At 37.1% G+C, this 27787-nt stretch overlaps 1 protein-coding gene across 5 annotated transcripts in view; it reads left to right on the top strand.

The window, feature by feature from the left end:
• The window catches only part of Vps13a (vacuolar protein sorting 13 homolog A), a 228565-nt gene that overhangs the window by 99935 nt on the left and 100843 nt on the right, over positions 1-27787 (top strand). For all 5 annotated transcript variants that reach the window (XM_063249548.1, XM_063249570.1, XM_063249575.1 and 2 more), the window contains 6 exons: positions 10822-10949; positions 11408-11577; positions 12201-12415; positions 13318-13550; positions 26275-26367; positions 26782-27138. In XM_063249548.1, the coding sequence (XP_063105618.1) occupies positions 10822-10949; positions 11408-11577; positions 12201-12415; positions 13318-13550; positions 26275-26367; positions 26782-27138 (1196 nt within the window). The remainder of the gene's footprint in view (positions 1-10821; positions 10950-11407; positions 11578-12200; positions 12416-13317; positions 13551-26274; positions 26368-26781; positions 27139-27787) is intronic.

The following is a 27787-nucleotide window of genomic DNA, read 5'->3' as shown; positions in this document are numbered from 1 at the left end:
TTCACTTCTTTCGTAAGAGTAATTCCTAAATATTTCATTTTTTTGCTTGCTAATGTGAATAATCCAGTTTCTCTTATTTCCCTCTCTGTGATTTTGTTGTTTGAGTATAGGAATGCTATTGATTTCTGAGTATTGATTTTGTATCCAGCCACATTACTGAATTTATTTATTGTATCTAAAGTCTTTCAATGGAGCTTAGGGGGTCTTCTATGTAGAGTATCATGTCGTCTGCAAACAATGACATCTTGACTTCTTCTTTTCCTATCTTTACCCCTTTTATTTCTCTTTCTTGCCTAATTGCTCTGGCTAGTACTTCCAGTACTATATTAAATAGGAGTGGTGATAAAGGACATCCTTGTCTTGTGCCTGATTTTAAAGTAAAGGCTTTCAATTTTTGGCCATTTAGTATGATGCTGGCTGTTGGTTTGTCATAAATGGCCTTTATTATATTGAGGTAAAGACCATCTATTCCAATTTTCTGTAGAGTTTTTATCATGAATAAATGTTGAACCTTATCGAAGGCTTTTTCTGCATCTATAGAAATGATCATGTGATTCTTATTTTTGGCTTTATTGATATGGTGGATTACATTTATTGATTTGCGTATGTTGAACCATCCTTGCATTCCTAGGATGAATCCCACTTGGTCATGGTGTATAATCTTCTTGATGATTTGCTGGATCCTATTTGCCAATATTTTATTGAGGATTTTTGCATCTGTGTTTATTAGGGAGATCGGTCTATAGTTCTCTTTTTTAATTGGGTCTTTCTCAGGTTTTGGTACTAGAGTAATATTTGCTTCCAGGAATGACTTAGGAAGGATTGCTTCCCTTTCAATTTCATTGAATAGTTTGAGGAGTGTCGGCATTAGGTCTTCTTTGTATTTCTTGTAGAATTCTGCAGTGAATCCATCTGGGCCTGGGCTCTTCTTGGTGGGTAAGGACTTAATTACATTTTCAATTTCATTAACAGAGATTGGGTTATTCAACAGTTTTACATCCTCTTGATCTAGCTTTGGCACTTCATATGCTTCTAAGAATCTGTCTATGTCTTCTGTGTTACCAAACTTTTGAGAGTAGAGGTTTTCGAAATAGGTGTTGATGATCTTCTGTATTTCTATTGGGTCTGTAGTGATTTCTCCTTTTTCATTTCTTATTGCATGAATTTGAGCTTTTTCTTCCCTTTTTTTAATAAGGTTGGCTAGGGGCTTATCGATTTTATTTATTCTTTCAAAGAACCAACTCTTTGATTTGTTGATTCTTTGGATTGTTTTCTTAGTCTCTATTGCATTGATTTCTGCTCTGATTTTTATAATTTCCTCTCTACTTTCGGCTTTGGGCTTGACTTGCTCTTCTTTTTCTAGCTGTTTGAGGTGTAGCATCAAGTTATTTATCTGTATTCGTTCTGTTTTCCTGATGTGGGAACTCAGTGCAATAAATTTTCCTCTCAGGATGGCTTTCATTGCATCCCACAGGTTCCGGTAAGTTGTATCTGTATTTTCATTTTCTTTTAGGTATTGTTTGATTTCTTCTTTAATTTCTTCTGTGACCCACTGATTACTCAAGAGTGTGTTATTCAGTTTCCATGTGTTTGTGGGATTTTTGCAGTATCTTTTATCATTAATTTCTAATTTCAGAGCGCTATGATCCGATAACATGCAAGGGATGGTTTCAGCTCTTTTGTACTTGTTTAAATATGTTCTGCGAGCTAATATATGGTCTATTTTAGAAAATGATCCATGTACTGCTGAGAAGAATGTGTATTCTGATGTTGTTGGGTGGAACATCCTGTATATGTCTATCAAACCCATTTGTTCACAGGCATGATTCAGTTCTGTTATTTCTTTGCTCATTTTCTGTCTGGTTGATCTGTCCCTTGGTGTCAATGGCGTATTAAGGTCTCCTGTTACAATTGTGTTACTGATAATTTGAGTTTTCATTTCTGTTAATAATTGTTTTATATAACTTGGTGCTCTGGAGTTTGGTGCGTATATATTTAAGATAGTTATCTCTTCCTCTTGGAGTTTTCCCCTTACGAGTATGTAGTGACCTTCTTTGTCCTTTATGGTCATTGTTGGTTTAAAGTTCACGTCTGCAAACAGAATGGCTACTCCTGCCTTTTTTTGGATTCCTGCTGCATGAAGAATTGTTTTCCATCCTTTGACTTTCAGTGTGTGAGTATCCTTCTGGGTTAGATGGGTTTCCTGTAAACAGCATATGGTTGGATTTTGTTTCTTGATCCATTCTGCTAGTCTGTTTCTTTTGATTGGTGCATTGAGACCATTTACATTAATGGTTATTACTGTTAAATGCTGGTTAATTGTAGGAATGTTATCTCTCTGCTGTTGCATCTTTATCTTTCTGTTCTGTTTAATTATTTGCTTTGCTTAGTGGTTTTTTCCTTTGTGTATCTAAACTGTCTTTCAATATTTTTTGCAGGGTCGGTTTGGTGTTCATGAAGTTCTTCAGCTGTTCTTTGTCATGGAAGTATCGTATTGCACCATCTATTTTGAATGATAGTTTTACAGGATATATCAGTCTTGGTTGGAAATCATTTTGCTTTAGGATCTGGAATATTTCACTCCATGCTCTTCTTGACTTTATCGTTTGTGCTGAGAAGTCTGCTGTGATTCTGATAGGTTTTCCTTTATAAGTGATCTGTCTTTTCTCTCTGACAGCTTTTAATAATCTATTCTTATGTTGGATTTCTGGGATGGTGATTATTATATGTCTGGGTGTAGTTTTATTTTGGTTATGAGTGTTTGGAGTTCTATATGCTTCACTGATCTTGATGTCAGTTTCTGATCTCATGCTTGGGAAATTTTCAGCTATTACTTCTCTAAATATCCTCTTGACATCCTTTATGTTGTCTCCCTCTCTTTCATTAATCCCTATCATTCTTATGTTATTCTTCTTTGCATCGTCTTGGAGTTGTTGAATTGTTGTTTCCTGATTCCTTGTTATTTTCAAAAGATCTTTCCTTTCCTGTTCACTAGCTGCAATCATGTCTTCAAGGTCTGAAATTCTATCTTCACTTTCATTAAGGCGGTTTTTACAACTTTCAGTGGAGTTTTTTATATCCTGTATATCTCTGTGCATCTGCATTATGTATTCTGTTTGTTTCTTATATTGCTCGTCTAGGGATTCTATCTTTTTGTTTAGTTCCTCCAATTTTTTATCTGTGTTTTCTTTAGATATATTTAGAATCTCTTTCATTTCTTTTATCATTTCTTCTTTTATCTGGGAGATTATTTCGAGTTTGAATTTCTTTAAAGCTTCCTGGAGTTGTTTGTCAACTTCAGTAGCTATTATGTCCGATATATATGAGGTGGATGGGATATATTTTCTTCTATATACATTGCTCCTAGGGTTTCCTGAGATGGGCTGGAGGTTTGAGGTTGTAATTTGGTCTTTCGTTTTGTCATTTTCTATATTTCTGTGTTTCAAGTGTTGTTTGAAAGCTTCCTCAGGATCTGTTGAAAATCCCCTTCTATGTTTGGAGCTACTGAGACTCTGACACCGCACTACCCCAAGCCATTGGGCCTACAGAACCAGTGGCCCTCCTCTGCCTGCTCAGAACTCCGCAGTTCCAGACAAGCTGGGCCTCAGGGACACTGTGCGCCCACCTGCCCTTTGGAAGATCCACAGCTCTTCAATCGCAGCCGGGTTAGGGTGCTCACCACAGGCCGCAGTGCCTCAGGAGCCTGTGATCCCTCCCTGCTTGCAGAGATATCCACAGTCCTCTAGGCAATGGAAGGGACTTCTGCAGGCACTCCAGATCCGCCCAGCTCCTCCTCTGCAGGCAGATGGCTAGGCGCGGCTGGGCTCAGGGGTTAGTGTAGGCCCACCCATCCATCAGGAGCTCAGCAGACTTCCAAGTGTAGCGGGAGGGATGGGGAGGCGGCTGTAGTGGCCTCTAACCCACTGCTCCACTTCACTGCACCCAGAAGCCTGGGGGGTCCGGAACAGTCTGAGATTTGGGCAGACTGTGCTGGGCACTCACCACAGGCTGAGGTGCCTCAGGAACCTGCGATCCCTCCCTGCTTGCAGAAGTATTCAGTCCTTCAGACAAAGGAACGGGCTTCTGCAGGTACTCTGGATCCGCCCAGCTCCTCCTCTCTGAGTCAGAACTCTTAGTCCTATTGTAACAAAACATCCTTTCTGTTGGTTCCTCTTTTCTTGTTTGCTCTAGGTTAGTTTTTCCTTTTCTCCTCCTTGTTCCTTATCCTAATACAAGATATATCCCAAAGTGAGTATTTTATATTGACCTATATAAAAGATTGATATAAAACTATCAGAATATTAGAAGTCTAAAGAGAGAATGATCGTTTTAGACAAGAGGTTTAACATGTTGCGGATATAGATGGATGGAAAGCAGTAGAAGGAATCAAAATTTACAGAGGCTTTTTCCAATTTTGGTCCTCGATGCTATGTGGCATGTTGGCTGGGTTTTTAGTTCATCACCAGCACATGGAGAAGTGGGATAGTTAGAGATGCTAGGATGATTTTGAGGCATAAGAGTAGCAATACTCTCTAACTGGTATTTGAAAGGAATTCTCAGCTCTACCTACCTAAAGTAAAACCTAATCCATAATGCCCACCTTTGCAAAGGCCCAAGGTGTGACACAGGTTGACCGTTCAGAGAACTGTAATGTGGAAATAACCCTTCATTCATAGCATTACAAAAATCCTGTCTTTGCTAGACAGATAATCCACTCTCTTTTTATTTTTAAATATAAATGGTCAGGTATGAAGAAAATCATGAGCACACAGCATGAAACAAAGAGAAACACATCATTTTTTCTGAATGAGGTGGAAATAATTGAACAAACAAACAAACAAAAAAGACAAAACTCACTGCTGCTTTAGGAGGATTAGGTAATGCAAGAAACAGGAGTACCAAGTAGCCCCACAAAGAAACGGTTCTTAAAATCAAAGGTATAATTGCTAAATCTTGAAATAAGAACAGTTGCTACAGGGTTTGAGTATATTTAGTTGCAGCACATGGTTGAATTAAAACTCCATTGGATGGAGGGGGGAAAAAAAGAGGAACAAAACAGTGAGGTAAATGGGTGATGTTTAGTTCAGAAGGCCTAAATCTAGAAAAATAGTATTACAGGAGAAAAGAATTGAGAAAATGGAATAGAAAAAAAATTAAAAATGGTAATAAAGTTAAACTGTCCAGACCTAACTATTGAGATCGTCTCATGGTTGTAAAGAAACTTGAGTTCCAAGCAGACTGAGTAAGTGAAGATTCCCACCCTGCTTAAACACTTTAGAACTTTAGAATTCAAAATTCAAGATTTTTAGTGTTTTACAAAAACAGAAACAGGCTGCCTGTTTGGGTGTGGGGGAAAATGTGAGTGGATGACTTTTTTCTTGTGTGTTTTTTTTACTTTATCAACAAAACTAGGTGAGATTGACCCCCTAAAAAGAAAGTGGAGCCATATTTGAAAATTCTAAGAAGCGTAACTTTGAATGTAGTATAGGTTTCTATACGTGGCTTAGACCATCATCAAAAATGTGAAAACAAAATGATTCTAGCTTATTAGTGATTCAAAATTTTGTCAAACTCCTTCATACTTCTAAGAAAGTTTAAAATGTATTCTAGTAAGATAATCAAGGAATCCAGAAAAAAAAAAAAAGGAGTAAATGACAAAGATCTTAACAAGGGATGCATCCAAAATGATCTGTGTGACTAAGGTAGAAGGTAATTTAGAGTGATCTCAGGATACTTTGGATAGGGAAGCTACTGAAATAATCGTATGAAAAATAGCTTAGTTCCACCTAAAATGTGTAATGATGAATTATCTACATTACATAGAGAGAGAGGAAGACATATTTTCTGTTCTTAGCTCCTTAAACAGTGATGTAGAGCTAAAGCACATTTTGCATGGGTTTTATGCCATTGTTAGTGAGGCTGGTAATCTTTTCATTATTTATAGTGAAATTACAGCAGCAGAGGCAGCATTAAAATAAATTGTGAACCAATTTATTGAGAAGTATTATGTAGTGAACCCATGAGCAGAGGAACACCCTTGCTACAATCTGTTGAAAGTCAGGGAAAGACAGGGTAGATAAGAAAATAAATTTATTATTAACAGTCCCAATATGAAAGTAAAGACATAACTGGTTAGAGCTGGAGAGAGGAAAATGGGACAGGCGGGAGAATTGGGCAAGGCTTACATAGTGAGGGTGACAGGTAGAATGAATGGAAGGAGCAGGGGTGAGCATCCATTTAGTCATTTTCTTAAGGAACTTCTTACATGGACATCAGAGTAGAGGGAATAAAGTGACGAGCCCACCTGGACCTGCCGTCTGGTTTCAGCAATATCATCATTGGCTGCTTTTGTTATTCCTTGTACTCTTCTTTCTCTTCCCTACCGTACACATTGATTGCTGCTTTGTATAAGAAATAATGGCTTTATGTTTTAAATATAGTCATAATATTATTATCCCTAAAAAGCCACAAAAATTTACACTTAGGATTTATATTTCTTCTGGTTGTCGTACAACTTTCTCTTTACAGCTATATTCAGTTTAACAGTCCTAAATTTGTATATACCAAATACCAGAGCTTCCAAACAAATGCAGCAAAAATTGACATAATTAAATAGTGAAGCCTCATAAGACTCCTAATTGGGGATTTTAACCATACCACTCTTAATATTTGATAGGCTATGGAGAAAAAGAATCAGAAAGAATGTAGAACGTTTGAACATGATAATCAGATTTGATCTAATATTAATGTAATACTATAGTCAATAATTGCAGAATTTTTTAAAATTATGAAATAGAGGGCTGGGGATTTAGTTCAGCAGCTCAAAGCATTTGCCCGAGTTCGATCCTTAGTACCAGAAGGAAGGAAGGAAGGAAGGAAGGGAGAAAGGGAGGGAGGATGGGAGTTTGGTGAATGAAATTTGTCGCTATAAAGAATGTTAGGGAAGAAGAAAAGCCTAACATCAAAGTCAAATATTCTACCTCAAGTGAGAAAAACGCATTAAATCAAAGTAAACAAGACAGCAATAAAAATAAGAACAGAAACTGACCAAAGAGAAACAGATGAACTGTAATATTAGCAGTTACGGCTGGGCAAGGTGGTGCAGGCCTGTAAACCCCACTGAGTAAGCTAAGGCAAGAAGATCACAGATTCAAGACTAGCCAGGGTAAGTTCAGAGCCAGCCTGATGTATACAAACAACATGCTGGGAAAATTACAAAACAAACTCCTACCAAGATTGACAGAACACAGATTCACAGGATTGGTTTTAAAATAGATTACTAATGACCATTACTCATGAGTGAGTATTATGAGTAATGATTTGTCAGCTTTCTGTCCGTAAGACACAGCATAATGACAAGCTCAGTTCATAAACTCGATTCTGCCCACAGTTCTGGTTGCAAACAAGTTAGATGAGAACTGAATCAAATTCAACAATTAGATTTAGTGTTGACTTTATGGGGAGATTTTATGAGATTCTCATCCAGGTCAGTTTGCCACCAAAATCATGGGAACTGTGTTTGTGAATCAAGGTACTACTGTGTTGAACACCCACAATTGAAACGAGTGGTTTGATTTGGCTCCTGGCTCCGGAGTGTTTAATTGTGATTGGCTGGCTGTGAAGCAGAAATGCCATGGGGTAAGACCACAGAGCAAAGATGCTTCTTTCACGGCCCCATGGGAAGAGTGTCAGAAAAGAAAGAGCAAGGGACTATGCATGTCTCCATGGTCAGGCTGCTTACCCCACCCAAATTCCATATTTGGTGATACCTAGTCTGTGTTGACTTGGAGCAGTGCCACTGCAGCATCCCCCAGGTGCCCTGCAGCAGTGGACCACATTCCCATGGGGAATCAACTTGGGTCCTGCATCGGTACAGACCTGTCAGAGCCATGTGTGTGTGCGCGGATGCGTACACGTGCATGCACACCCACAAATGTGTTCTGCTACTGGCTTTAAGCAGGAATACTGCTATTACACAAGTCCTTCTGCAGAATGCTTTCCTACCCATTTAAAGTTTGCATTACCTTCACACACAGATCGGGAAGGGACATGTCAAGGAAAGGTGGTCAGATACCAATTGTTAGGGCTCTTGTCTAGATGTCCCCTCAAAGCCTCGTGTGGACATAGGTGGGCTGTTTCTGCGGTGGCTGAATCTAGAGCGTGTGATGCTGGGGTTCAGGGCGTGTGATTACTAAATTAGTCCACTGATTGGTTTGGCATACTCCTCGGGTGTGGACGATGGCAAGGCCCTTCCTGGGTATGAGTGGCACCACCCAGTGGGTGGTAGTCTGGAAGGGATAACAGGAAGAGGTCACCTGCCATCACTGCTGCTTTGCTGCTGCTCTGTTTTGCTGACTTCTGCCTTCCAGGAGCTGTTAGTCATCTGCATGTTTTCTCTGCTATGCCATCCTGCCCTGGAACTAGCCGACTATGGACTGTAACCTCACAAACTGTGAGCTACAGTAAACCTTTCTTCCTTAACTTTAGGTGTCACGTATTTTGTGTCTGCATCAATAAGAGTAACTAGACACCAGTGCCCCCCATGAGCACACACATAAAATTTCTTAACATGTTGGTGTAGTAAATGTGCTTATAAGGATATAAGTAAAGTTGACTCTAAGAATTATCCTGAAGAGGAAAATTAGTTTAATACTTGAAAAATCAGTTCACCAAATTAAAGGGGGCAAAGCATGCAATCACCTCAACAACTCCAAGAAAAAAAAAACTTTGAACAATTCCCTTATACATAAAAAATAGAAATACCTAAGAGACATACTTAATGGTTGAAATGTTTAGTATTTTCACCCTAAAACAGGATAAAGACAAGAAAGTCAGTGCTTAGCATTCTAACCAATGTTTGACTACACAGACTGAACAGTAAGGCCAGAAAAAGGGATAATAGGTCTGGAGAGGAGAAAAGGGTACCATTGCCTTTTTTCTCAGACAACTTGATCAACTACTCAGAAAGCCCAAGAAATCTCCAGTAAATTCTAGAATTAATGGATGTAACATTTTTAACAAGATACAGTTAAAAAGTAAAAAATGTTTTATCACTAACAATTGGAAAGTAAAATTTTAAAATATCTGTAAGTATATCAAAGTCATATTTGGGAGGAAGTTTATAATATTACAAGGTGGGGCTGGGAATTTAGCTCAGCGGCATAAGCACCTTCCTTGCAAGCAGGCGGTCATGAATTTGATCCCCAGTACCGATTAAAAAAAAAAAGTTGCAAGACCTTTACACTGACAAATGTCTTGTACTAAGGAGGAATTAAATGACTTTGATATATAGTGCGTTGCAACATTTGTAGCTTGAAAAAATATATCAAGATTGGCCACACTATATTGATTTTGTAGATTCAACATAATACCAAAGTTTCATAGAAATTGAAGAATTACTTTTAATATTTATATGGAAAGAATGTTTAAGAATAGCCAAAAAAACAGCATTGTGAAAGTACTAAGAATTTACCCTATCTAATGTTAAAACTTGATATAAAATGTTACTGTATTTTATTGGCAAATTTGAGACATACAGACTGGAAGAAATTAGGATATCTAGTGGGTACGTGAGTGCTGTCGTTTGATTTAACAGAATCCATTCAGCAAGGAAAAGATACACTTAAATAATAATCACAACTAGGGAAATACAGGAAAAATTTAATCTTTTGGCTTCACAGTACACATCGAAATGGTTGAAAGAGATAAATATAAAAGCTAAAACTTCTAAATTTTGGGAAGAAAACATTGAAGATTATTTTCATTGACAATGGGATAGTCAAAGATTTTTTTTAGATAGAACATTCACTACTCATAAAAAAAACTTTGAATGTATTTTTTAAAAACTACTCTTCATCCAGGATAGTGTCAAGATAAGTTAAACTCCCCTCAGACTTAGAGACATAACTTTAATTTATGTATCGGACAGCGTCCTTATGTCCAGAATATGTTGGATATAAATTAGATAGCAACTTTAAAAACAAAATAATGACCAAAAGATTTGGATACTTGAGAAAGGATACTATGTAAAAGTACACTAAGACCATGAAAAGTTGCTAACTTAATTTTCAAGGAAACATTACAGTTTATTGAGATTGTTGAATTTTTAAAAATTGACAACAGTATCATTTTACTGATGAGAAAGTAAAATAGCAGAAATTCTCACAGACTTCTGATGAGAATCTGAAGTCGTGTGGTGGGAGTGTTGGATACATACATGCACGTACATATCTACCATATCTCTTCAGATTGTTGATATGAAATCTGTAATGTTTCATTGTGGATTTCATCTCTGTTTAAACTGGCATAGTGGTGCTTGTGTCTGGAATTGGTTAGAATAGAATGAAGAACTGTTATGTTTTGATAGGCCATTTAATACATGTGTGTGTATGATGTGATTTTCTAAGTACAAGGAAAACACAGAATTTTGAGTCTTGATGAGTGGAACAATTTGAAATGACTCCTAAAATATCTTTGTCTTAATTTTTGAAGTAAAATTTGAATACTAAACTGTAAGGTGCATTGGTGTGTACTTTACACATCATTTTTTGCTTTATCTCCAGACGAGCCCAGTGGTGACTTGTGGTATTCCTATTTTACAAAAGTGGAAATGGAAGTATATAGTGGAAACAGAAGAATTGTGTGTTTAATGAACATTCCCAAGCCATTATAGAAAGAATCCTAAGCCCTGAGTTCATATCTGAATTTTCTAATCTTAATCTACTGAATATTATTTTCCTACATTCTCTGTCTATTGGAAGATTGTGTAGTGACCCACTTTTCACAAGCTTTTGTTTTGTTCAATAACTTTAATTTTTAAAGGAGCAACTGTAGTGACAGCTGCTGTGGTGGAAGTATATTCACGTGGCTCTCAAGTTAAGACGATGCTGAATATAAGTTTCAAAACTGATTATCTCACCATGATGCTATATAGTCCAGGTCCTAAACTGGTAAGTTGAAAATGGAAACAAAGTATGTCTTTATTTGTGAAAAATTATATAGGTGAATTTTAATTAAATAATGGTTGTTAAATCCATGTGTGTTTTTTAATATCTGTTCCTCTGAGAAAGACGGTTGATCTTTTCACCTTAAGAATTTTAAGTGTCTCAGTTTTTAAATGTTATTTTGCATACAGATAGTAATGTGAAAAATGAATATTAAAATTTATTTTTTGAACTTCATTGGAGAGTCCTTTGAAAATACATTTTGTGCCGTGTGCTCAGCAGTAGTGTGTGGGCTTAGCATGTGCAAGGTCCTGTGTTCAGTCTCCAGCACCAAAAACAAAAAGAAGAAAGAGAATTTTGATGTTTCCTATAAAAGGCTCAATAATTTATATAGGTTGTATCATAAAATATACTTTAAACTTGATTGTTTTGTTTAATTTTTGTATGGATTTTCTCTTCCACAGACTTCCTTTTCAGATGTTCGTGATCCTTCTCTGCAGCTTGCTGAATTTAAATTGGAAAATATTATAAGTTCTTTAAAAATGTATACAGATGACAATACAGTTTCTTCTTTCTCATTAAAAAACTGTATTTTGGATGACAAAAGACCTCATGTCAAGAAAGCAACCCCCAGGTAGGTATTATATGCTGAGATTTATTTTTATTTATTTATTTTTGATAGTACTAGGAATTGCACAGAGGAACTTTGCACTGAGCTATGTCCCTAGCCCTTTTTAATTTGTTTTAGCGTCTCAGAGTGCTGAGATCGTAGTCAAGTACCACCACAGCTAGTTCTTCTGAATTTCTACTTGAGAAACAGCTTAGTCTCAAAGCTGAATTTCAGTTTCTAAATACATTTTGGGATCTTCAGAGCTTCACTTAGGTCAAGTGTTGATACTCATTTTAAATAAAATTAAAATGTCTTGGTTTAGTGATGTACTGTATATACTGGCTAATTGAGGAAGTAGTTAAATAAATAGAATTAGTGCAATTAAATGAGAAATACTTAAAAACTGAGAAGGAAAAAAAGTGCTGACATTCAAAACTCGAGTAATTTCCCATCTATACATTTGCTAACTTGTGACACAGCTACACTCCAGAAGTTTGTAAGCCCATTATTCAGAAGACTTCCCAAGACATTCCTTCAAGAAGGCTTATTTGTTGTCAGTGAAAAGGAAAAAGTCTTAAGTCTTATTGATGTTTTTGGTTGTGTGTATGTTACTCATACATAGGAATTTTTATTACTGTGTTTTTCAGAATGATAGGACTGACTGTTGGATTTGACAAAAAGGACATGATGGATGTACAGTATAGGACAGTCAGAGACGGTTCTGTGACTGATGCAGTCTTTCAAGAAATGTATATTTGTGCAAGTGTGGAATTTTTGCTGACAGTTGCCAATGTCTTTCTTGAGGCCTACACTACAGGCACTACTGTGGAAAACACTGTTCAGACATGGGCTGCAAAAGAAGGTTAGTTATGAGAAAGTATTTAGTATTGAAATGCTGTATCAGCATTTTACTTGGATTAGCCTCTTAGATACGATGAGAGTTAAATATATTAATAAATTAAAGTCGTAATTTCTCACTGTAGGAGGAAAACTAATGTGTTTTTTGAGAGGTTATATATTTTGCAGTTTTTTGAAGGTACAAATGTATTTTAGGTTCAAAATTTTGAGACCTTCACTGGGATAGCTAATGTGTTTCTGTGCAGGTGGTAGTTTGAATAAATTTGCTGATGCAAGAAAACAAGCAAGGGGAATAATGAAGCAGTCACTCCTTTTTATAAATAAAGAATTTTTAAAAAATGTTTATTTGTAGCTTTTAACCTAACATACAGTTTTTCTAGTATTTTTTTACATGTTTTGTTCATTGTAATATAGTAGAAACAATGTCAAATTGACAGTTGGAAACTACTGGATTAGGTTCCAGCTGGACTATTAAATAGTGGAGTCATCCTCTTGCCTCCCCCATCTTTTAAAATGTTCTTATTCCTATAACTTCTTTTTTTAGAGAGTTGCAACTTAATGGTAGAGTGTGTATTTAGCATGCCCTGAGTTCTAGGTTCTGTCCCTGGGACCACAGAAAACAAAAGAACAGAGAGTTGTGGTGCATTCCTTTGAGATCTAAGATTGTTTAATTTATCTTTTTTTTTTTTTTTTTTTTTTGTCTTTTTCCTTTTTATCGGTACCGGGGATCGAACTCATGACTGCCTGCTTTACAAGGCAGGTGCTTATGCCGCTGAGCTAAATCCCCAGCCCCTTAATTTACCTTTTTACTTAGAATGAAATAACATTTTCTTATAAATACTTAGATTCAGAACTAATTTGTGTAGCAAATATTTATATATTAAAACATTTTTATTACTATTTTAGTACCTATGCAGGAATCAGAGAAATGGGAAGTTAACATTCTTATCAAAAATCCAGAAATTGTGTTTGTGGCTGATATGACAAGCAGTGACGCTCCTGCCTTAGTCATTACAACACAGTGTGAGATTTGCTATAAAGGTGACCTGGAAAACAGCACTGTGACTGCTGCGGTTAAAGATCTCCAAGTCAGAGCATGCCCGTTTCTTCCAGTCAAGAGAAGAGGCAGAGTTGCTACTGTGAGTTTGCTATTGTCTGCTTAGTTGCGAAGTATCTTAAATTCACTATAACCACATTAGGAAATGAAAATGACCTGTGTTGTTTCTAACCTTTCTGTGTATAGTACCTTTCTGTCAGCTCAGGGAGTGCCATTTAAAGTACTAGTTGTAGTACTTTAGTAGTAGTACTAGTTTTGTACTAGTTTTGACACTCCTGTTTTTCCTAGAGCTTTTTTCATTGTTATATTCTCACTAAGAACTTGGTTTTGCTTTGACATTTTCCACCTAAGATTATATTCTTAGTTTCTAACCATATCAAACTGTTCCCTGTCCTTGAAGACTTTCTACTAGATAGTGTTGTTATTTCAGTTTTTTTATTTGGATGTTTTTGCTTGGTTGTTTTTGAGAGTCTCCATGTGTTTTACGTACTGCTGGAATAAAATATCTAATACCTGTAAGTTAAAGGAGAAAAGGTGTATTTTAACTGACAGTTTATAGAGATTTTAGTCACAGTGAGCTGACTCTAAAGCAGGGTGGCACAGAGAGGGGCATCACAGAGGAGAAACAGTCCTTGGCAGTGCAGGCAGGAAAAAGCAGCCAGGCTGCCTTCTCTCTTTGTACAGTAAGTCTCCTGCTGATGAACAAGTTTTGTTTGGGGGAAAGATTTAAGTTGGATTCATCGTTAAGTCTGACAAAGTAAATCTTATACACCTTTGACAGAAATACACAGTCTAAAGCATAAAAATAGCAAACACACAGATACTGTGAATAAACTATTTGTACTTTTACAGTTACCTTAAAAGGTGATTTACGGTTACAGGTAGCTTCTTCCAGGATTTGTTCACATTGGTGAATGTTTGTAATATTTATGAACGTTCTCAACTCAGATGTTCTTAAGTCAGGGGCTTACTGTATTCCATCCATGCTACAACCCTGGAGTGGGGCTTCTAGAACAGTGCTGCAAGCCTGGGGCGGGGCTTCTCAGAACAGTTTTAAAATAAATACTCAGTGGACTCATCTGGGGACCGGAGTCTACGCCCAGCAACTAGCAGTCGTCTGGGAACCCATGGTGAGACTCGAGGACTGGAAAGCTGCCTAGGGGCCTGCCCATACCCAAACACCATCTCTGAGGCCTGCAGGGACTGAGAGCCTGTGCGCAGCATCTAGCAGTTATTCAGGAACTCACAGGACTGGGACCCCGTGCCCAGCAGCTCTCAGTTATCTGGAAACATTTGAGGCCTGCTAGACTGGGAGTCTGCACCCAGCACCCTGCAGTCATCCGGGAACCCTCAGTGAAGTCCGCAGGGACTGGTTGTACCCAATAACCCGGAACCTACAGCAACCCTTAGTGAGGCCCACTGCCTGACAGCCCACCAGAGTGGGAAGAACTTGGCGTCTGGCTGATTTGGAGGAACACAGGAAAATGCCAAAACGAAAGAACGAAACACAGTCTTAAACTTCTAGCCCATCCAACTGAAGTCCAGGAGACATGGACATGTATGAATTTGAAAATCACACATCTGAAATCTCTGAAATGGTAGCAAGGAAACAACTCGAGGAAGCTGTAAAGGAAATAAGATCAGTAATAATTGTGCAGGTGAAAACAGAAATGTAAACACAATGAAAGAGTTGGTGAATGTATTCAAAGAAAACATAAATAAAAAATACAGGACCATAGGAAAGTGATGGAAACCTGGAATGAACAAAGAGGAAACAATTAGAATACATGGAACAGATTCAAGGAGATAACAGGAAATCAAAAATTCCATTGAAAACTGGCAAAACTACATCAGTGAAGCTGAAGATAAGATTCTCAGACCTCAAAGACATGATTGCAACTAGTGATCATCAAAAAGAAACAGCTCTTAAAAATAAGGTATCTGGAAAAAACAGTTCAAACAGCTGCATGATGATAAGTATAAGTCTGATAGATGTCAACTAAAAAGGAGACACAGACATGACATAAAAAAGTATTTACAGACATAATAGCAAAAAACTTCCCAAGGAACAGTTTGGTTCTCCAAGAAAAGATTTGGGCAGAATTTTGCTTCTATTTGTAAACTTCACATCAGATCATAAACATGACCATACCCGTCTTCTCCACACAAACAGAAATGCAGCTATGTTCCCCAAAAATTGTAAAACAGTTCATAAACAGTGGTACTACTGTGTTTGTTTTAGGTTTTTCATATAAGTGAAGCCATATGTGTGTAATTTATTTCAGTTAATTTATGGTGTCATTTTCCTGCAAATGAGTTACATTTATCCTTTTTTAATACAAACATTACATTGTATACAAATACCACATTTTCTTTATCCTGATTGTATAAAATCTGCCTCTAATATTCTACCAATGCATTGATTATTTTTAAAAAGTTTTAAGGACTTGGCAGTAGACTCCCATGACCTGGCCAATCTATATTTCTACCATTCTGTCCCCAATTTATAATTTCCTCCTTACTGTTATTTCTCTTTCCCATTGCTGTTCATTTCTCAATGTGATATATAAGTAGAATTCTTACAAAAATGAAATTCACCATTTCCTGATAAAGGAGAATAAGTGGCCTTTCAATGGACAACAGATTTCATGAGATTTGCCTGCTTTGTTAGCATTGGGCTTTGGCTGTCTTTAGACTTTAGCCACTGTAATGGGTATACAAGGCTATGTTACTGCTTTAATTTGCAGTTCGCTGATGAAAAACAGATGAGCATTGTTTGTTGCACTCATTGGCCAGCTACAAATTAAAACAATTTATCTGTTGAAGGATAAGTAGGCCACTTCCAAGATTTAGCTGTTGTGCATTGTGCTGCTGTAAATATAGGTATGCATATATTACTATAATATGTCTTTTACTCCATTTTTCATGTTCTCTTGTTTTTAACATATCCGAATAATTGGTCTTTGAAGCATTGCTATCTTCTAATTCTGATATTCTGTCCTCACATTGGTTGCTTCTGTCACCCATACTATGAAAAATTTTTATTTATTTATTTTGTGTGTGTGTGTTTTTCTTTTTTATCAGTACCAGGGATCGAACTCTTGACTGCCTGCTTGCAAGGCAGGCGCTTATGCTGCTAAATCCCCAGCCCCAACAATTTTTTTTTGTTTTTTGTCTTTTTCTTTTTTACCAGTACCAGGGATCGAACTCACGACCACACAATTGCAAAGCAGGTGCTTATGCCACTGAGCTAAATCCCCAGTCTCAAACAGTTTTTAATTTTTTCAATTTCTGTTTGGAACCATTTCATGGACTCTAAATTTTTTTGTTTGATTTCATTCATTCATTTATTCATTTTCTGGGACAAGGTTTCACTTTGTAGCCCAGATTGGCCTCAAGTAAACAGCAGTCCTGCCTTAGGCTGCTGAGAGCTGAGATTACAAGTGTACACTACCGTACCAGGTTAGCTTTCTATAGTGTCTTCTGTTAACTGCCAGAGTCTATTTTTACATCCCTTACCTGTTTGGTTATATCTTCTGTCAGCCCACCTAGAGCCTTATTGTTCTGTTTTTTAATCTCTGTTATCCTTTCAAGTAATTTGGCTGTGTGACTTTTGCTTCCATCTCCTTAATTTCCCTGTAGATTAGCTTGAGGAGAGTTGGGATTTTGAGAAGTCATTTTGTTGTCGTGACTTCTTGTTTTCTGTTATTTTTGTTTGTTTTATGTTGTGTTAAACCTGGAATAGAATGGAAAGATTTTTGTTACTACTGTGAGGACCTCTGTAGTGTACTTTTCACCGATTCACTCAGGGTGTGGCTGTTGTCCTTTGCCTGTGTCCCAAGACACCATCACCGGTCTTAATTTGGGAGTGGAAGATGCAGTTTAATTGGCCCAAATCCAGCTCTCTGGGAATGGACCAAGTACTGTGTGTGTTATAAAGGTATTTTGGGCATTGGCATACAGAGAAAACCTATCAGTAACAACAAGTAACATTACCAAATAACAACCAATCTTGATAATATCAAGTAAATCAGAAACAGTAATATCTGAGACAAATTGTGTGTTGACATATGATAAGAACTTTTACTGTACCACCTTTAGCCACAGAAATTTTATTATAAGTTACTGACATCAATATTGAATTACAGTAGTTTTTCCTGTCCTTTTGATAAATTATATAGATTTTTGTTTTTGAGACAGCATCTCACTTTGTAGTTGAGGCTGGCCTTGAAGTAAGTGTGTAGCCCAAGTTAGCCTTGAACTCTCAGTGTTCCTCCTGCTTCTTATACTCTGCAATATGAGATTACAGATATGTGTCACCATGGCTAGTTTACAGTGAAAGTGTTGGATAGATTTTCCTATCATGAGCCTTTTATCCATAGAGTAATACTATATTTGAAGCCAGGTGTGGCACATGCCTGTAATCCCATCTCTCAAGGGACTGAAGCAGGAGGATCATTTGAAGTTTGGGCTACATGGTGAGTTCAAGCCCAGCTTGAACTGCATAGTGATACCCTGTCTCAAAAAAAACAAAAATTACTTTATTTGAAAGTATTTTCATTTGTTCTTATATTCTGTTCATTAAGGATATTTTAGAGTTCTACAGTGGAAGAACATAGTTTATCTGTTGGAGAAGGCTTCTTAGTGAAGGTGATAATCATGCTGATACCTGAAGAATGAATAGATATTAAACTTGGGAATTCAGCTAGGGCCAGAGAGACTCATGAGTGTGTATTTCAGGAAGAAGTAACTAAATGTGCGGAGATCCTAGGTTCCACAGTACACGTTTCCATCGTCATATTTTCCTAAATTCCCAAATAAGTACCCATATATTTACCTTTTTACCCATATTTACCCATATATTTACCTCTTAAATGGTCCTTAACTTAATGGAGTCCTCTGTCACCAGGTTAGTGTTGGTAGAGTAAAGAACTAGTGATCTTTTGTAAGATGTCTGAAAATGTTTTGTAAAGCTTTTAAGGTTGCTTCTTTGAAGGGGAAACAGTAGCAGCATCAATAGTAAAAAAGATAGTAAAAAGGAATAATATAGTAGATTGGAATACCATGAAGGAAGAAATGATAGAAGTAGCACTAAAATCAGGATGGCTGTAGCCGTAATTTCATTTTAAAACAGAGTTCTTCAATATGAGGTTGAATAGTGTGTACTGTATTAGGGAGATTTTACTATTTAATATTACGTAGGTGTGAACATGTGTGCTGTTAAGAACTATCTGTGTATTTGGTCATAGGGAATTGTCTTAGTTACTTTTTTGTTGCTAAGACAAAAATACCTGACACCAAAGTTAAAGGAGGAAAGAATTATTTAGCTTACAGTTGGTAGAAGTTTCAGTCCATAATCAGCTGGCTCCAAGGCAGGGTGGCATGTGGCATGTGGCAGAAGACAACAAAAACAATAGGGAGAAAAAAGGACAGTCTTCTCTGTTGCTTAGATTGTATGCAGGCTGCCTGCCCTATCCACCCTGTGATTGATAGAGCACTCACATCCTTAATCCCTATATTGGACTGTAAATCAGTCAACTCTAGAGTCAGCCACATCTGAAAAGTCTGTTCCCTCTTGACTGCCTGAGGCCTTGGGAGAACAACCAGACCCAAATAATGGCAAGAATTTAAGTAGTCAGGAAATCTGGTAAAGACATTTGTTTGTAGGAACTATTTGTGTGTATTTGTATTTTGCTTTGTCTTTTGGTTTAGCCTTCTTCAAGATGAAAAGATAACAGAAATTTTATGCTGGTAATCTAGCATTATGTATTATAATATAATTATAGTTTTCTATACTTGAGGATTAGTGAAATAGAACACTAAATTTGAAGTCATTCATGAGTTGATTTTGCTCATTTATTTTTGTTTACCTGCTTTGGGGAATGGGTTTAGATTTTTTTTCCTGATTTTTCTTTCTTAGTGTAGGTAAGTAGAATTCCAAGATGACTCCTAAGACTTCTAGCTCCCTGTGCCATATATCCCCTCCATGTAGTTCTCTGAACTTTAGTGTGGACTGGGCTAGTGTATATGATTCCGTTGCTAATCAGTTGACTTTGAATGCTGTCAGGGAGAGTATTGTGAGTGAAACGTTTGAAACCTGGTTGAAAGGTGATAAAGTGATCAAAGATAGTTCTGCTGGCCTTGAAGGAGTAAACTGGGATAATGGGCCACATGTGCAGCATGCAGGAACAGAAAGATGGTAGTCTCTGGCTGATAGCAAGCAATTGGAATGTTAATGTTATGGTGGTAAGGAAGTGAATTCTATCAGCAACGTAAAACTCAAAAGCAAATCTTTCCCCAAGTCAGGCTCCATTGCAGGTTATTACTGGCCTACCCATGATTTCAGGATTCCTGACCCATAAAACTAGAAAATAGGGGCTGGGGATTTAGCTCAGCGGCATAAGCACCTGCCTTGCAAGCATGTGGTCGTGAGTTCGATCCCTGGTACTGATAAAAATGAAAAAGACAAAAAAAAAAAAAAAAACCTAGAAAATAATAAATTTGTATTGTTTTAAATTAGTAAGTTTGAGGAAATTTGTTACATGGCAGTAGAAAACTAACATGTATAGTGAAAGAGTTGCTGGCCCAGATGGAACACTGTAACCAGAAAAGGCTGCAGCTAAACTCCCCCCCCCCCCCCGCCCTCTATGGACTTGATTGTAACCCTATAGCCCCATCCTTAAGAACCTGTGCGCCAATGAGATACCTATGCATCTCTAATGGCCTTAGGGTGCTGCCCTAAGCTTAGGCTATTTAGATTCCCCCACGCCACGTGTCTGAGAGAGTTCGTCAGAGAGAGAGTTCGCCAGAGAGAGATCGCAGATTCCAGTGGCCAGCGCACCAGTCTCCTCTCCCCGTGTTAACCACGCCCCGGGTGCAGTGGAGGCTGTGCCCGGGGCCGGCGGCGGCGGGGGGGGGGGGGGGGGGGGAGCTCCCCGCATTCCCGGAATAAAGTCACCGCTGCCCACTACTTTCATGGCCGTCCGCTCCATTCCTCCCACGGACTTCTTCCTCCCATCCTCCCCCTTCTCTCAGACCTAACATATAGATTTTATATACCTAACCTGCAACAATTAATTAAATGCAGGAGCACCTTTAGAAGGGCAGCAGGCAGAGGTTGGCAGAAACCAGAGGAGTTTTAATAACAAGGGTGGAATAACCCTAAATGATGTTGCACTCTTGGTAGTAATATAGTCATTGACGATTCTGCCACTGAGGGCTCAGTGGGATAAAAAGAACGTACTCAGTGGAAACTTGGAGAAGGACTTTATATATAGCACCAAAACACTTCGAAAATTTGTCTTTTAGTTGTAAAGAAAGAGGAACTTGTAACAAACTTCTTTTATTTATACTTAATGTTACTGCCAAATCGCATGGTTTCTTGCTGTTGATAATAAAAAGATAGAAGATAAACAAATTGTGGGAAGAACAGATGAACAGGACTAATGTCACAGGACCGGGTATCATGGTCACTGAGGCTGAAACTTGACCTTTTAAAATAAGTTTGGAGGTTTGCTGACTCCTGTCATAGAAAAGGTATTTGTAGGACAGGTCAATAAGAGAGATATGAGGATTCATTAGAGGTAGATACAGGGTCACTCGAGTGTAGTGTGGGTGCACAAAGAAATGAAGTAGTTGTGAACTGGGGATATTTTATGTGTTTTGGGTGGTGGAAGTCTTTTAAATTTGATAATATGGATGGGAGAATGTCTTAGTTACTTTTTGCTCCTTGCTGAGACAAAATACCTGATGACCAAAGTTGGGAAAGGTCTTGTAATCCACAAACGAGCCCCCAAACTTGAGTTCATAAATGAGGCAAAAACATATTTTAAAAAGCAGCGCTGATTTATTTTATCCTGGGCCCAGGGACACAGTGCTGGTGGAGATTGCAAAAGCTGTGTGGTTCCTCTACACTTGCCGCCCTTAAGTACATATCACAGCTAACAAAGTAAAGGTCATGGGCTTGGATCAGGAAATGAGAAAATCCTTGATCCGCTAAGGAATGAGGAAGACCTTTTTTCCCTTAGCAGAGAACAGAGGAGTCTAGCAGTAATTAGCAATCTTTTGTTACCTTATTTTAGCACCACATCTGTTATTTGTAGAGGGCAGCAATGGTTAACCTACCAATTAGGTTAGGTTTTACAATTCTTTACAGAGGAGAGCATTGATTAACATATCAGTTAGGTCACCCAGAGGAAAAGAAACATGCATATAGAACAGTAGGCCACATTACAGGTATTTTGGTATAATACAAATATAACGAAGCTCTTTTGCTAGTGTACAACAATAATAATAAATTCAATTTTAAGATATTGTATGAAGAATAGATCAACCGTTGAAAGAGCTGTGTAGTCTGTGTAGTTCAGAGAACTAATATTTTCCAAATGACCAATGCATGATGTAACAAGACCAGCATAGATCCATTCAAAGTACAGGATAGAATGATAGATTTCAGTGTTCCAAAATCTCACTGATGTGTGTTTACAACAAAAGGAAAGATTTATTTTTTTATAGTTTTTGGAGGTTTCAGTTCATACTTAGTTGGCTCCAAGGCAGGGTGGCATGGCAGGGCCGCAGTTCATGGCGGCTACAAACAGCAAGGCAGAAACTGGCAAAAGAGAGCAAGACATGCCTTCTTCCTGCCATTACATCACATCCTGGCTCCACCCCTGGGCCAGTGTAGCACTCACACCCTCAATCCATGTGCTAGACAGTGAACCACTCACAAGTGCATAATGCAAATGCATGAGACCTGGGGACCACTGACATAAACCATGACAGAGAGGGTGTGGCCCATTAATAGTGAGATAATGATCTCTTAATACGGGATTTCTCAAAGTGGTTGTCCATTTACATGTGAGAGTAAAAAGGGATTAGGCAGACCTGTTTGTGGTTGAAAGAGCTAGGTTTGTTTTAAGAGAAGGAAAAAAAGTAAATCAGGCTTGTGTGCTAAAGCAGGATTTAAAATATATATATTTTAAATATATAACATATATTATTTTATATATTATAATAAATAAAATAATAAAGACAATCAAAATAGTGAAAGTGATACAGGGTTTCAAAACAAGATAAGAAATAAATAATGGCTACCATAATATACCTTGTTATCTTTGAAATAGCTGCCCTTGCCATCAGATATACTTAAACAAAATGAATAAAACCAAACAGAATAAAACCAAACCAAACAAAACAATGAAAATGATACAAGACTTTGAAACAAGATAATAGGGAATACAATGGCTACCAACACCTTCAGAAGAAAATCCCTCATAGTAGCTGTATTGTATATTATTAACCTTTAGGTGCTTAGACTACTGGCTTTAGCCCTGCAAAGTCAGTCAAACACTAAACACTGTAAGCATTGTTTTGTTTGTTTGTTTTACTTCAGTAGCTTATCTCAGCTTTTATTTCTCTGGATCAGCCAGTTGCTTGAGGGGTGGAACTGGCTTGGCTCTTGTCTCCCAGCCCCTGTGCTGGCTGACTCACAGGAAAGGGCTGGCTTCTTCTTTCTCCTCCCAGTGGCCCAGGATTCTTAAGTATAATTTTTAAAATTTTGATTTTTTTTGAATCCCTTTTTTACTTAAATTTTTTTAATCCTACCTTACTAATACTTGATTTTGATCATTCTCACCCAAATGGTAAAAGCTGTTAAAAATCAGAAACAGAGCCAAAAGCATAGCTCAGAAGATTGTGTGATCTTTTGCTAAAATTTAAGAAAAATCAGATCAGTAGTCTGGTCACACAGAGGACTCTTTCAAGAGGTTAGGATATGTTTTACATCTTAATCCAAATAGTCTCTGGAGAGCCTGGTCATTTCTTAGTCACCTCAGAAGGACAAGATAATCTCAGAAAGATATATACCTTGGCAAAATGGAATAAATCCACATGAAATCCACAGAAGATCTTCAAAGTTCTCTAGAAAATTACTTTAGCAGAAATATTTTAGCAGAGCTTAAACTATAAAATAGAGACTCTTGGATTCCCAAAATTGTACTTGTAAGATGAAACTACCTCAGAGTCCCCTATTTTTTTTTTTTTTTAATAAAGGAAGAGTGATTTAGAGGATAGAGCTGAGAATTCAGAAAATTCTTCCTAGGCTTGGAAACTTAATTGAGAAACTTGTGTCTGGTTAGATTTTAGAATTACTTTGACTAGTAGTGGTTCCTTATTTTTTGTTTTCCCCATTAGAACTGGAATATTTGTTACCTTATGTGTGTTCTGCCGTTGTAATTGGGACTGATGGGGGCCAGGTAGTTCATCTTAGTTTCACATTTCTACAAAAAGAAATTGTTCCCTTATAACTGCGTTACTGGATTATATGTGAGCTCCCATTAGCACCTACACCTGATACAGATTTTAGGCTTTGGGTTTAAAAAAAAGGTAGATAAGATTCTACATTTTTGAAACAGACATAGAGATGAGCACACTTGGTAAGATGCAGTTAGCTGATGAGGTAATGGATATGGGGCTCTGATGAAATGAGACTGGGGAGGTAGTAAACATACTTTGCATTTGGGAGAGACATGAGTCATGGAAGACTGTTCTACTTACTGTGGGGAAAGTTCAGTTTGTTTAAAATTGTAGTACACAGTTACTTTTAAAAATAAGTGTATTTGAAATTTTTATTATTACCTTTTTATAACTTTTTCTATGTGCATGAACTTTTTCAATTCAATTTTACAAGGGAATAAATTAATAGTGATATTTTAGTAAAGTAAAATAAAATACAATACAAGCTTTATATGTTTTCCAAACAGTTAAGCATTTCTAAGAAATATGGAGACATAGACACTGGTGTTCCTTGTCCCTTGTCCCTTGGCATGTGATGCCACATGCTGCCTCAGTACCTTACCAGTAAAAACAGAGCCTAACCAGGACTTTGCTGGTCCCAGTGCCATCCCTTGAACTCTAAATTTCCTGGGGTCAAGTGATCTTCCCTAGGAATATGTGTCTTCCTGATAATACCTGCCACGTTGCTTCTCAGTGTTTTCCATGGTCTGAGTGGTGTTTCCCATAAATACTTCAGCTAAGCATACCTCTTCTCAGGTAAAGCCATTAGTTGCCTGTTCAACCCTCAGGAGAAAGTAAGATGATATATATTGTACGTGGTAGAATGAGTCTACATTCAGTTTTACTCTTTAGCTGTGACACTAGATACCGTGGACAAGTAAAAATAGGAAAAATGCAGTATCTTAACTAGGGGACTGTAAATTAAAGGTCCCAAGGGTCAGTAATTCAGGCAACCCTTAGCCAGGTGGTTCAGGTTTAGAATCTCTCAGGAGATTGCAGTCATGGTGTCAGCTGGAGTATTAGTCTTCAGAAGCTTTCCTTGAGGTGAAGGATCTGCCCCTAACTGATTCACATAGATTTTGCAAGAGGCTTTAATCCCTCACCCAGCTGTAAGACTGCTTATAGCAGTAGCTTCTGCCAGAGTGAGTGACTGAAGCAAAGAACTGTATCACCAATGGTGCAAGCTGCAGTGACTTTGAGAACATATTTCAGGAATGAAGCACCAGCACTTCTGCATTTTATTGGTTGTATGACTGACATTGACACAATGTATAAATAAATCATTGGGAGCCATCTTATGCAAAGGCTGTCCTATATACAGCTAAGACTCACCATCTCACTGCGTGCCAAGAGTGGCTCAGATTTGAAAGGAATGGCATGTGCAGAGACTGTCAAGACCACTGGGCTTGTGTAAAGTCAGTGTAGTATGGAATTTATTGTGCCTGGGTGCAGGTGGTATCTTGGTTACTTTTCTCTTTTTGCTGAGTATTTGCTGAGTATTTGTTGCCCAAAATGAAGGAAGGAAAGGTTTATTTAGCTTACAGTTTGTGAAGATCTCAGTCCATGCTCAGCTGGTTCTAAGGCAGAATGGTGTGGCTAAGAAGCAAATGTTCATGGCAGCCGCAAGCAAAAAGGGGGTAAAGCAGAAAATATACCTCTTTCCCTCCCTTATATTACATGTTGGCTCCCTGCCCCTGGGTAACTGCAGCGTTCATAGCACCAATCACAAACGCTAGATTCAGCTGCCTGCATGATTGCATGAGGCTTCAGAAGGACATCCAGACACAAACTAAACAGGCAGACAGAGGGCAGAAAGGCTGGCTGTGTGGAACAGAAGCAGACTTTTTAATAGGGCCTAAAAGAAGGCAGGGGACAGAAGATGGAAAGCTCTTATGGAACATCAGTGGTCCAAGTTCTCTGGATGTCTCGTGCCTCGATGAGGAATGTCTCTGAGGAATCTGCTGTAGACGATTGGGTGTCTTCAGATGTCTTGTCGTTGGGAATATTCTATGCTCCACCTTATCTCTTATGACATCTGTGTTTGTCAAGAGCACTATTGGTGCTGAACTGAGAATCGTGCCTGTGTTGCCAGGTTGGTTGGGTACTGGCAGTCTTGTTGAAATTGAGTCAGACATCATTCAGTTAATGATCAGTGTTTCATTTATTGACTAACTTATTTTGAGCAAATGAGGATTTGTTCTTATTTTCTTGTGTTCATCTTTCTATGCCTAATGAGTTAAATGTTTTATTCCCAAAAATATGTATTATATTCAAACTGGAGTGGTGATGGGGTGGTTGTACTTACTTGTTTTATATTAATATTATTGTCAGTACTAGTGTTAATATTTTCTATTGTAAAGAATGAATAAAGAGAATAAATCTTTTGAGTTACTTGTTTCTTTATACTCTTAGTGTTGCAACCTTTTGGATTTAACATAGTTAGCTACTACTAGAAAGTTACTAAAGAGAAATATTTGAATGTTAACTTAGTGCTTTTGTTTTTTGTGTCACAGGTTTTGCAGCCCTGTGACTTGTTTTATCAAGCTACTCAGACAGGTGTAGATCCACAAGTGATGGATATATCAGTAAAGTCCCTTACACTAAAAGTAAGTTAATCATTCAGTACTTCAGTATACTTTTAAAACATTAGTAAAACCTGGAAATTATTATCAAAGCAAGTCTATGACCATTAAATAAATATAAAATGAATTTATTTTGTAGGATATTTTATGAGACATTTTCAAAATATTTCACATTTTTATAATAATTGCTATATTCTGCTGTTGACATGTGACTGCTTTTAGTAGTTATATCTAATATCCTGATATGTATAGTTAAAATATAGTTTAATATTTACAAAAGCAGTGTTATATTTTTAAAACTTGAAATTAGTTGTGATAATTCAGATTTTTGGTAGACAACAAATTGTATCAACTCTTTTCGATAGTAATGTGCAATATTAATTCCTCATGATTATGCAGAAAATGCAACTCGTATATTTTGAAATTTTTTCCATTTAGGTTTCACCAGTTATCATAAATACCATGATTACTATAACTTCAGCGCTTTATACAACTAAGGAAATGATCCCAGAAGTAACTGTTTCTTCGATAGCACGTTTGTGGGAAAAAAAGGATACAAAAGATTTAAAAATGTGGTTCCTTGAAGAATCAAGTGAAACTGAAAAAATAACTCCTACAACTGAATTGGTACCAAAAGGAGAAATGATGAAAATGAATATTGATTCTATTTTTATAGTTCTAGAAGCTGGAATTGGTCATAGGACAGTACCTATGCTCTTGGCAAAGTCACGTTTTTCAGGGGAAGGCAAAAACTGGAGCACATTAATAAATCTGCATTGTCAACTTGAACTGGAAGTAAGCATATTTAATATTTTTCTAGGTTTTATAACAATGTCATAGAATATTGTGGGAATCTTATTGAGCTATTTTGATTCAGTTTACAATAAATACAATGGCTTTACAATATTTGAAACAGTTTACATATGTGCTATTGACTGATTTTTTATATGTGTGTATTTTATTTGTAGAGTATATATCCACATTAAGTATATATTTCAACTGATTTTATATAAATTGTGACATATTAATAGTTCATTAGGTTCAGAATTTTATTTTTAAGAATTAAAATTGAGTTATTTTCTTTAAAGTACTAAATTTTTGATACAGGAATATTCTCTTCTAAAAACAATTAGAACAAAAATGCTTTGCTTCAGAATTGATCCAGATACAATCATTTTCTAAGACTATTTTGGTTTAAGTGATTTGACTATATGTATTAAAAATTAATCTGATATAGCCTATGTTATAAAAATGATTATGTAAATTTATAAACTATTATTTAGGTGTGTTGACACAGTTATACTTACAGAATTATAACTGATGAACTAGATTACAGTTTTTATATACAGATTATAATTTAGTATTTCACAGAGGATTTGATCTAGGATGTACAAGTTGTTAGAGGCATTTAAGTATTCATCAGATAATATTTGTCTTCAAGGGT

Source organism: Cavia porcellus, unplaced genomic scaffold (genome assembly GCF_034190915.1).
Source record: "Cavia porcellus strain 051 isolate PalLab524CR breed Dunkin Hartley unplaced genomic scaffold, mCavPor4.1 scaffold_1, whole genome shotgun sequence".
NCBI classification, from domain to species: Eukaryota; Metazoa; Chordata; class Mammalia; order Rodentia; family Caviidae; genus Cavia; species Cavia porcellus.
Note: the sequence above shows the minus strand (reverse complement) of the source record. Positions and strands in the feature narration are given on the sequence as shown.